The 11,527-nt window shown below is 41.1% G+C and overlaps 1 protein-coding gene across 1 annotated transcript; it reads right to left on the reverse strand.

Annotated features, from left to right (window-relative positions):
* Positions 1-1,825: 1,825 nt before the first annotated feature.
* CNRIP1 (cannabinoid receptor interacting protein 1) lies at positions 1,826-11,179 on the reverse strand. Its single transcript, XM_059468928.1, has 3 exons — positions 10,935-11,179; positions 10,111-10,255; positions 1,826-5,542 (listed from the first exon to the last, which is right to left on the reverse strand). Exons 1-3 carry the CDS (start codon positions 11,111-11,113, stop codon positions 5,378-5,380), a joined length of 489 nt encoding a protein of 162 aa, XP_059324911.1. The 5' UTR covers positions 11,114-11,179; the 3' UTR covers positions 1,826-5,377.
* Positions 11,180-11,527: the final 348 nt, after the last annotated feature.

An 11,527-nucleotide genomic window follows, 5' to 3' on the forward strand; every position in this document is an offset into this window, starting at 1 on the left:
AGCAGTAGTGCATTTGGGACTTTTGTTTTCTTAACCATCTACCTCTTACCCCCTTAAGGTAAGCAAAGCTCAGTGTAAACATTGTGAATTTAATTCATTGTGTAACCAGCACATTTCTATCTGGCTAGTACCTTGTCCTGATACACAAAATGCTGCCAGACTTGAACAGAGTAGATGCATGATACTTTTTCATTTGTTTGTTTTAATGCTTTTCAAATCTTTGGAGGGTAGTCATATAGTTTCCATACAGAACAGAGATGTCTGCAGTTGTGTTTTCATATCCTGGTGTTTCCTACATTTGCTCAGCTTACCTGTAGCATAGTATTTAGCCAGAGATGTCTCAGAAGCCAGAAGTGAAAGTTATACAGTTAATTTTAAAACTCCAACACCCAGCAAATTAAAAAAAGGCACCAACTCAGACTATATATTCTATGCACAGAATTGGCCACAGCTTGTTCTCTCCAGTAAGTCTGAAATGTGGGAAGTGCCTGAGGTGAATCTGTTGGCATAGCAACTTAGTGAGCAGGAGAATGCCATCCATCACAGTCAGAAAAGAGTGTATGTCGTGATATTGTACTACTGCCACTTGTTTGCAGGCCCTCTTTATAAGTTATTAAACTCATAAAGATTCAGTTCAAACTTCTGAGAACTGTAACACATATACTGTAGTTTCATGTGGATTTTACTGACAATGTTGTCACAGTCACTCGTGTAACAGCAGGCTCCCAACCTTGTCTTTACTGTGCTGAGAATGAGCAGAAGGTTCAGTTAACCATCAGGACAGTCTTGTAGTTCTTGCCTTCATCATCATGCAGTAATAGTTTGCAATTTCTTCTCCCAGGATTGTTCAAAGGCTGCAGATCCTAGATGGGATACCAGGCTGTTCCTCACTATTGGAATAAAGGAAGTAGGAGTGCCTCTTCTCTGAGGGAGGGAAACAAAGGTGTTACAGAGAGCATGCAAAGCACTCGTACATGGATTGTACCATCAAGACTCAAGTTTGTCTGAGTGAGGACAAACAGAATATCAGAACCTTGCACCTGGTCAATGCAGATGTGCTGCCATGAATTATTTCTTAAAATTTAATATTTTTTAGCATAAAAATTGATGGAGAGGCTGTCTGTCACTGATTTTAAGCCATGTCTCCAAAGGAGATCTGTTTGTCCATGTGCTCACAGTGCAATTCACTGTGTGTCAAAAGGTAACAAACTCCAATGACTGCAGTGGGATAACTCACAAAACCTTACAGTAGTCACAGAGAAACAATGCAGAGAGAACTGGTTTGTCTCTCCCTAGCTCGATGCCACCTTGTCTTCCTAAAGCTGAAAGGCAAGGCTCATAGGGATTTGAAGCCTTAAATCTTGCTATCAGGGAGAGGATGAAAAGGAAGCAGTCCAAGAAATGCTGGTGACAGCTGCCAAACATGCAGCAGGGAAGGCCTATGGGCAGGAGTGGGTGTCTCTCCTGGCCAAAGGTCTGGATCTGCTACACCAAAGAGGACTTTGCAAGTCATTGCTTGTGAGCTTTGTAGAGTTCAGGGAAAACATGAATGTTGAAGGACTTGTTTTTCTGCTGCTTTGTGCATCAGGGTTGACATAGCTATTAAAGCGATGCTCACTGCTTTGAATTTTGAAAGTCATTGCATTTGTTTCAGATCTCAGATAGAGGTTAGCATTTACAACATACCACGTCCTTATTTAATCAAAGCTTTGCATGAGGCTTTAGAAGAATGGAACACACAGCACATACATTAAAATTTTACATAGCAAGTGAGGGCTGTGCTCTTAACCAAGTGAAAAAGAACCTCTCCTGGCATGCAAAAGCCTTGTATTACAAAACTTACACCTTTATTGTACAGAAGTTCTGTTCACATCTTTTATACAAAGAATTATATAAATGAGGTCCTCTGATTCTTTGCTAGTCTGGAATCAGTAAGGGTCACTGCATTTGCAAACCAATGGACAGAGCTTCAGCTGAAGCCAGTAAAACCTCTTTACCATGTGGAAGTTGAAACTTGAGGTGTATTACTTCTGTTTCATACGCAGTCAGATGGTAGGAGATACCAAAGTCTGTAGTAGCTGCACTAAACACAAAGTGTTGTGCAAAATCTAATGATCTAATACTATAATAATAATAATAATGTGCAAGATCACAACTGTAATAGTCATGACTAATGACTTGCTTTTGAATCCTGTTACTCAGCAGGATCAAAGAGCTATCTGCTACCTCTAAATATAGATGAAAAAGTGACACAAATATTTGGAATGTTCATTTCATTTTTCTTATGAGAATGACAGCTGGACATTTCATTACAAAAATCTTGAAGTCTCTTATTTATAAAACCTCCAACTATGAGTGCTTTCTGGTTTCAGCTGGATTGACACATTGTCAGCATTTTCTGACATATATATTTGATCCTAGTGTACTGTGTCCTGAATTATAGTACTGAGTTCTGTATAAAAATGGAAATATTAATTAGAAAAAGCTGTGTAAAGAACAAACTTGTCTGGAGATTTAAATGCTGCTGACTGAATAATGCATCAAGCTGTCACAGCAGCAGTTTTGTAGTGACTCAAATTCTATGAATATTCAACAGAGTTGTCCTGGATGAAAGCAATGAAAAACATTACTTTCAGGAAACAGCTGAAGTCTTGGGTCTCCTTTACTAGGAGCAAAAGTTTATTTTGTTAGCAAAGCACTTGATGAACAAGAGGAAGTTGATGGGACTATTTTGCTTTACATGTGTGGAGTATCAGAGTTGGTAGTATGGATACTCAAACAACATCACATGAATAATCTTCTATTTAAGAATAATGCAAATCACATTTCTGTATGCTTAAACCTCACCCAGGGGAGGATATAAGAGCTGATAAATGCCATTTACACCTTCCCCAGAGAAGTGATTAACCAATTCTCATCCTTTCTATTCCTGCTGCTGTCTATGAAAGGGGTGCTGCAATCCTCTGCAGAAATGTTCAGTCTTTGAATATGGGACCTGTGCAACAGTTGCTCTTGCTGATCTCTCCTTTCTTTTAAAAGCAACTCGCTCCATCTGCAGCCTTTTTCTTCAGCATCCTTTTCTTCAGCATTTCTTCATCTCAACTGAATTGCTACAGGACCTGCTAGGTTGTAAGTGAAAAGATGCCCTATTTGGCATTAATGTGGGCATGAGAATTTGCCTTAGGAAGAGTATACTTCCAGCTGGCTGAGAATAACAATCCTCCTGTGCCAGGATTGGCTGGATTTATTCATTGCAGCATTTTTTAAATGCTGGAGAGCTAGGACACTGTGGATCTTACATGTTTTTTACTAGGACAGAAGTCTGTGAATTTATGTGTCACATGTATTGTGTGCCAGTGTACATATGTGTTCATATGTAGAAACAAAATGAACCAAAGTATGCAAATTATGGGAGAATAAAATCACTTTTCTAGCAAGGTAGAGACAGAACTGATTCACAGCTGGAAGTCTAGAATAATTAAAGCATGTTATCTGGAAACTTCTGCTAAAATGCTGGCAGTAGTACTTCTGCCTGAAGTGCAGATTTCAATTTGGTCAGTTTTTTTCATTTTGAAGAATTCTTGCTAAGAAAAGTCTAGGAAAGAAGTTAATGGAGAAGATTATTTCTAGATTTTCATTTCAGTAAAATTTGCCCATATAATATTGCCTTAGAATGGAGATGCAGCTGACTAGCTCACCCTTACACAGCTGGATTACATCAGTGCCACTGTCAGTTCTTTTGGCAGTAGAAATCTAGTAAAGCTAGAAAACTAGTAAAGCCTTTTGATTAATAACTCAGTGGAAGAAAATATTTGTTTGCTAATTCAATTCTGTCCTAAGTCTTTACTTTTCACACTGTATTACTGGAACTAACTGCATATTAATAAGCTCTTCTGAGTGTTATCACATTAACCATCTGCATTTTGGCACACTGGATCTGTGTTTCCTAGAAACAGTAGCTTTGGGTGAAGAACAGAAGGTACTTTGGACTGCATTCTCAGAAAGCACTGGCTGCCTACAACCTACTGTCTGATTCTCTAAAACCACTGCTTTTTTATATACAATGTTTTCAGCTCATTTAGATGGCCATAGTAGAGAAGAAATTGTTTAGGTCCTTTATTACAAAGATCAAAAGTCATGTTTACCATTTACATATACAATTTACAAATTATTCACAAAGGGAATAACAGATATGCAGGAACTGACAGCTTACTTCAACCCAAGCTGGGGACAGGACAAGTGTAGTTGTTTCCTTCCTTCCCTGTCTTTACAGAAATTAAAGATACATCTGTTTTGTGTTGTCTGTTTGTGTTAAACACTGATCTAGTGTTTATGAAGCACCTTTAGTTATAACTATGCAAATGCTTGCATGCTTATCTTTATTTGAAAGACTGCAGTGCATGTATAAACATGCCCTGGGATCTGCACCTTCACACTACTGAGTGCTTGTTGGTCAGAAATCTTGTCAATGAATACAGTGGTCAGGCTTATAAATGTCAATTTGTAAGATTTAACTGATCTCATCAATGTGCAATTAAAATAAGAATGGAGTTTGATATCAGAACTCTTACTCTAGGAAATAAATTAGGTATGGCTGCTGTATCTCTCAAGGATACTATATGATCTTAAGATAGGTCATAGCCATGTTGTTAGATGTCTTGGATAACACAATGGACTTACTGCTCTTCCTTCATCATGTTTTACACCATTTCCTAATGCTATTTCAAAGACTGGAAAACGTAACAAAAAATAATCCTCTTTAGGAGATTTGGTAAATTAGCAAACTTCACAGAATATCTTACAGCACTTAACAAAAGGGAGAATGAGTTCCCAAATCCCTTGGTATGAAAGCATAATACGAACAGTGCATTAGCTGCCATTTAGCTAAACCTACAAGTAACCATATTTTTAATTTTTGGTGTCCACTGGGAAGACAGTACAACAAAATGCTTGAAGGAACACACCGATTTTGGAGCAAACACAAATGTAAATACAGAAATCACCAATGTGATGTTAATCCAAATTCTAAGCAATGAAGCAAAACACTTCACAAAAGTTGTTACATCTAGTCAGAATAATCCAAATACTTACAACAGTATTATGATATGACATCCTACCAAACTATCAGATAATCCTTTACCATGAACCTTTCAGGATTCTCAGGGCGACAGATAAAGAATGTTGCAGGTGCCATGGTAAACTTAAAATACAGTAATAGGCAAATATTTTAGTGGCACCACCTGTATATACAATGTAGTTGCTGGTACCTCATGGACAAAGCAGTGTTACAGTATGCCTTTATTAAGGCTTCTTGCTGGTTTAAAAAGGTAGATTTTTTTTTAGGGAGATTGTCCAGCAGTATTGGTTTCCCATCTCTTCAGTGGAAGGTCTCTTTATTGATCCACATGAGACTGCGTGTTTCATTTGGTTTGCATTCGTACTCAATACTGCCAAAGCTGTTTCCCCACTGGCAATGATCCCGTTTGTGGTAGTTGTAGAATTTGACTTGCCAGACTGTCTCAAAAACTCCAATGTCATTAAACTGTGAGGAAGAGGGAATACCAGTGTTAGTGAGCTGATTATTTTGTTGGTTTCTCTCTCATCCTGAGAAATAACACTTATGAAGCTGCAGAACATAAAACATCTGGTATAAGGATCATTGTTCCTCAGATCAATAAATCGAAGACCTGTAAAACCTGCTCTAGCAATCAGAAAGTCTTTTATGTTTAGCCATACATAATACATGAAGGATCAGATCCTGCATGTACTGTCCTCTTGCACTCACATCTGGGATAGGGAAGGGAGTAAAAATATTCAAGTTGCCACATGGATAAATGTTACTAACAACAAGAATCAAAATCATAATCTTTCGTAAGATGACACAGCTTGTATATACTGTAGGTCATGTACCAGTGATCTGCAGTGAAACAGACCATCACTTTACCTTTATACCATACCTAGAGACTGCAGTTGGGATTGGGAAGATTCTTCTTTTCCTCAGTCTGAAATTTTTAATGTATCTGCATTTTGGAGTCTTGTATTTGTAGTGTATTGACTGAGATGTGCTGCTCTTGCACACCACTTACTACTTTCCTGGGATTCTATTGCACATTTTAAATGAGACTTGAGCAAGAGAATTTCTGTGTGTATATCTGCAACTGTTATTTGGACTGTGATAGTTGCAGCTGAGTAATAGGAGCAAATAAAATATAATCAGCCTGTTAAGCAGATAAGTGTCTAATACAGTGAAGAAGTGAGAATTGACTTTAAATTTTCTGTGCATGCCGCTTTGAAGTGAATGAGACTGTGGCTACAACAAAAGTTCTATGGCTATAATAAAAAAGTTCTGTAAAATGAAGTTGTTTGCTGTTCTTTTTTTCTTTAAGTCACTCCTAGATACCTGTACAACATCACAAAAACCTCAGTGAAGATTTCAAGCATAAATTGATTTCAGTTTTAATGGTAATGGAAAATTGGGGTTCCTATGCCTTGAGACATTGCAGAGAATCTCAAGTGTGGGTGTGAAGCCTGTATGTATTGCCATTGGCCTTAAGCCAGTATGGCTTGTTGATTGTGTTATGTTGTTAGAAGATACTAGATAGTGAATTAAGTGCTACTGAATGGCACCATTCTTCAGTATTTTTTCCCTTTCAGTATTTCCATCACTCACTTTAATGACAGCTTCTTCATTTGACTGTTTTCCATTCCTATCATGTGCCTGGGAGCTGATCTTTGATCATCTGCCTGCTATAATCACACTTGCAAAGTCAGTAGGAAAGCCCTTTTACAGAGAAATTGTTACCGATTTACAAGCAGAGTCTTCTGTATGCAGATTTTTCAGAAGGACACATTTGTCATTGTTTTTTTGAAATTAAAAATGTGGTTTGTAAGGTGCTTCTGTGTAACAGCCATTACTTTAAACCTTCCCTCTGCCCACCCTGGTAAGTTAAATTTAGCCTCGACAATAGCAGAAGTTGCTGTGTGCTGTAAGCGGAGGGCTTTTATTCGGCTCCAGTTACAAGTGTTACCTTGAAGAAGTAACAGAAACATTTCTGCCACTTCCTTTGACTAAGAAAGAATCAGATGTACAGGCTATTTTATCTCTCCCAGCAACTAAAACCTTAATTAAGGACTTTTTTTAAATCAATCATCTTTGATAGTAGTCCTGTTACATTCATAATGCAAGACAGTAAAGGTTAAGCACATTGGATATTTCTGTGCACAGTCCACAAAACTTGTCAGAGAGAAGAATCAGGCACCCTCACTGTGGAAACTAAGGAAGAAAAGGCATTTCTAGTAACATTTTTAGAAGGTGATATGACACAAGTGCATAATTTCATTTCATTAATGTATGAAGGATCTGAATTTCAAAAAGATAGATAAAGAAAGCAAATTTAATTTTCCTTAATGACCCAGTTTGCTGAGCTACCCTGAGTAGTTTGACTGCTCAGGGTTTCCAGGAGAAGGAAAAAATTAATTGCAGAGCTTTTCTACTACCATGTGCCTCCCTCAGCCCAGTACTTAACACATGCAGAAGCTATGTGGCATAATGAACATTCTGCATCCTTAGAGCTCCCCTGAATTCCCATGGCTCCTACAGTTGAATCCTGGCTACTCCACTGAGCTTATATATGGGCATCCCCAGGGAGGAAGAATAGCCCTGCCCTTTGCAGGTCAGGCTTCATATTAAGTATATTTCCCTGTCTGCTCTTCTCTGTCATCTGGTGCTGTAGGAGTAAATAGTTAATTAATCACTCCCTCTACATTTGCATGCTGAGATGATTTTATAGTTATTACTGTTAATACACTTCTAGCGTCTTTATTCAATCTTAGACTAGTCTGATCAAGAATAAAATGAGGCCCAAAGGCAGGCTTCTAACTTAGTTTACACCATTTGCTAGACAGTTTAGCAGTTTCTGGATAGTCTGCATGATTGACCAATCAGGTAAAAGAAACATATAATCAGATTCTGGAATTCAGAAACAGGATTGCTATTCAACATGTATAAACTATGGCTGTCATGGGTCAGATGTCTACTAGCCAGTTAAAGCAGCAACACAAAGAATTATTTGTTAAAAGTTTCAAAGCAGATAGGAAAGAAGTTCTTATGGATCTTAATGGACCTTAAGTTATTCAGACACTAGATTGGCAATATCAGACTTGTTTTTGACTGCAGGACTGATCTCACAATCTATTTCTAATGTGAATTCAGTTTTTATGCTTAAAATAGTGTCCTTATCACCATAGGATGCATCAGGATTCTGTCTTAGAAAAGGAAGTGGAGGCAGAAGTTCCTCATAGTTGAGGGAAATAGGAAAATCTAAAGCTGTCTGCAATAAGCTCAGTTTTGAAGGTTCAGGAAGTAGGTATCCAAAGCAGTTTTCAGACTGAGGTATCTGAGGCTTGTTCCCTAAATCTATTACAGCTCCACTTAGCTAAGCACTAAATGATCAGTTAAACATATAAATCCCTGTTGAGTTGTCTATATTTAATATTTAAAAGTATCATTTGTGGGTATCTAAGTCTGTACTGATGAACCTATCTATCAAGATCAGTTCCTAAAAGGAATTAAGGACTTGCTTAATGCTTGAAAATCCTATTAGCTTCATGGTTAATATCCCAGGATCTGATCTGTAAGAGCAGCTCTTTGGGCAAATATTGTGGCTTCTCATTCTGATGCTGCAACAAACCATGTCAGAGCTTGTCACTGAAAGTCAGAACCTCCTTACATTTTATCTGTGATTTGACTTGGTTTTCTCCAAAGGAAAAGTTAAATTTCTAGATTTTCAGAGTTCACATCAGTGCTGCACTTAAGGGTAAAGGTAACCAGCAAAACAGGGATGCCTGAGTCAAAGCAGATGTTTTTTTGGGAATGCTGTCCTTTCTCCTCCTGGTGCAAGGTGAAATATAACTACAATGATCAACAGTAGCATCCAGCAGCTATGTTCAGCTTTTTGTGAAATAATACTATGTTTGGTTTTCCTGGGTGGTGGCTGTATATAAAAGTGATTAACATATTAGTCTTAATAACCTACTATTATGAAATAGTAATGTGATGTTAATCTCCAAAATTAAGTTAGGCACATTGTAATTATTAGAAACACCAAATGGAGATGTTACAGTTCTTATTCAGAAGAGGATTACCATCCTGAACTATGATTTCAGAAAAGAAATACTGAAGAGCAATATGAAATCTTCTGTGCAGTAAGCAAACGTCATAAAATTCTGAAATTTGGTGGGCTTGTTTAAGCTGGAACAGACTCTTGAGAGAGCTTCAGGTGAAGATGGCTTACTGCCTTGATTCCTTTTTTTGGTAGAGAAGACATAGAATAAACAGCAGGAATCCCTCACAGCTATAATCAGGAGAAGAAAAAACACTGCCAAAACTGAGCATACCACCCAAAGAGTGCTGTGGAAATCTGCCTGTCTTCATGTTTTCTGTTAGCTCCGCTGCCTTGTGGGCTGGAGCTTTTGTCATCTCACTGTGGGGCCATGGAGTGTCTCTTTAAGATTGGGGTGAGGAGCCACTTAAATATGAATTTAGATTTGTGGGTGCAGATAATGGAAACATATGGGAAAAGAGAGAAGACAGCCTTGGGTGTTCTTCTGCATGGTTCTAGTCTCTAGCAAGTCCTCAGGCATGCTGAAGGTGACAGATTGAAGGGGAGAGCAGTCACCCCTTGTGCTTGGGACATGCTCTGTGCCAAAAAACATGGTGCTGCCAGGCAAAAGAGGGTCCCTGTATGCCAAGGGATTGGACCTCTAGCCAAGAACCTCAGTGGGAGCTACCTGATATGTATAGTATGTCCTATAGAAGGGGTGGGATGTTCAGCACACAATTCTTTCTGCTGCAGCACACGAAAGGGTTTTGCAGGTCTCTAGAAAACCTTATACTTCCTCCTGGCCCTTGCTGTTTTCTTGGGAGAGAAGGCAGCAGGATTTGTCTTTTCCAGCTATGTTCTGGCCAGCAACCTTAGTGACACAAAGCAAAGAGCAAGGCAGCAGCTGCAACCAGACTTTGCCCTGGAACATTTCACCACCCTCTCTCTGGGAGTCAACCCCCTGCTGCCCTCCCTCATCCTCTCATGCCAGGTTTGGAGAACCACATACCTGCATGTTGACTTGGATGGGCTGTCTCTCCCCACTTTTGGTATGGGGCACCCCCTCGGTATCATAGATCCCTGTGTAAGAGGCCACTTGTGCATCACGGGATTTTTCTTCCAGTGGGACATTAACACCGCCGATGCCCATGGTCCTACAAAAAGACAGGATCCAGCCTTTCACAGCCCTGAATTCCCCTTTCCTTGGCAGTTTGAAGCCAGCACGTGGGTTTGCAGTTTGGTAGCCTCTGTACTGGGAAAAAGCTTCAGGCATTTTAGCAGACCTGCATGTGCTGCTGACTCATTGGGGCTCCTGAAATATGCCAGGGCTCTGCAGTCACCCAGGGAAGGAGTAGAAAGGAGTGGCAGGCGGGATCTGATTTCGAATGGATCGGGAGAGGTTAGTCGAATCTCTTCGGCGGGGCCGCCCCTCCACCCAGAGCTGGTTCCCCATCTGGTCCCTGTCTCTGCTTTGCCACGCCGCAGCGAGGCTTGGGCATTGTGTAGGAGGGGCTTCTTCCTCCAGCGAAAGCCGCGGGGAAGGAAGGAGAAAAGGAGCTGGGCTTGAAAAATCTCCGGGAGAAGGTGGGGAGGGAGAGGGAAGGCAGCGATTCCCAAAGGTGGCCGCCCTCAGGCCAGCCAGGCGGAGCACAGGGAACAGCTGGCGAGGGAGCCAGAAACGGGGCCACCCAAGTAAAAGGGCGGGGAGGGAGAAATCACGGGAACCCCGCGCTGACAGCCTGCCAGGAAAAAACATTAAACGTCTAAAAATAAAGCAGCAAGGAGGGAGAGGAGGGCCGGGGGAGCCGCCCTGAGGAGGACGGCCGCACTTACGTGGCCTGGACGGTGCCGGGTCGGAGGGACACCTCGATCTTGTACTTGGCCCCGGTCAGCAGCTTGATGGTGCGGTTCTGACCGAAGCGCTGCCCGTCCACCTTGAAATACACGGCGCCGTCGTTGGGCTGGATTTTGAGGGAGACGCTGATTTTCACGAGGCCGGGGATGTCGCCCATCGCTTGCGGCCAGAGGGGCCTGTGGGCTCTGCGCGCGTCTCGCCCCTCCGAGAAAAGGCGGCTGGCCGGGAGCGAGGGAGAGGAAGAGGAGGAGGGAGAAGGAAGAGGAGGGGCTGCCGGATCCCAGACAGCCCAGCCCTTCCCAAAAGCAGCGGATGAGATACTTGATTATTTATTTTCCCTCCCATTAATCACGGCGTAGCATCTGGCGGTTGATGTCTTTCCCCCTCTTCTTCCCCCCCCGCCTCCACTTCATCACCCCGCCCCATATCCTGATTTGGGGGACATTTGCAGCTGCTCAGATTGCTGCCGGTTTCCAGGGAGTTAATCCGGCCCCGATTACTGCAGCCTTAATCCCGCAGCTCGTCCCGGAGGAAACGAGACGGCCTGGGCCGGGCTCCGCGGGTTCAGCAC

Source organism: Ammospiza nelsoni, chromosome 3, assembly GCF_027579445.1.
Source record: "Ammospiza nelsoni isolate bAmmNel1 chromosome 3, bAmmNel1.pri, whole genome shotgun sequence".
NCBI lineage: Eukaryota > Metazoa > Chordata > Aves > Passeriformes > Passerellidae > Ammospiza > Ammospiza nelsoni.

Coding starts and splice junctions, on each gene's coding strand:
- CNRIP1 (XM_059468928.1), bottom strand. CDS start 11,113: ATGGGCGACATCCCCGGCCTCGTGAAAATCAGCGTCTCCCTCAAAATC. Junction 10,256..10,934: donor CCCGGCACCGTCCAGGCCAC/GTAAGTGCGGCC, acceptor GTCTTTTTGTAG/GACCATGGGCATCGGCGGTG. Junction 5,543..10,110: donor CCATCCAAGTCAACATGCAG/GTATGTGGTTCT, acceptor TCTTCCTCACAG/TTTAATGACATTGGAGTTTT.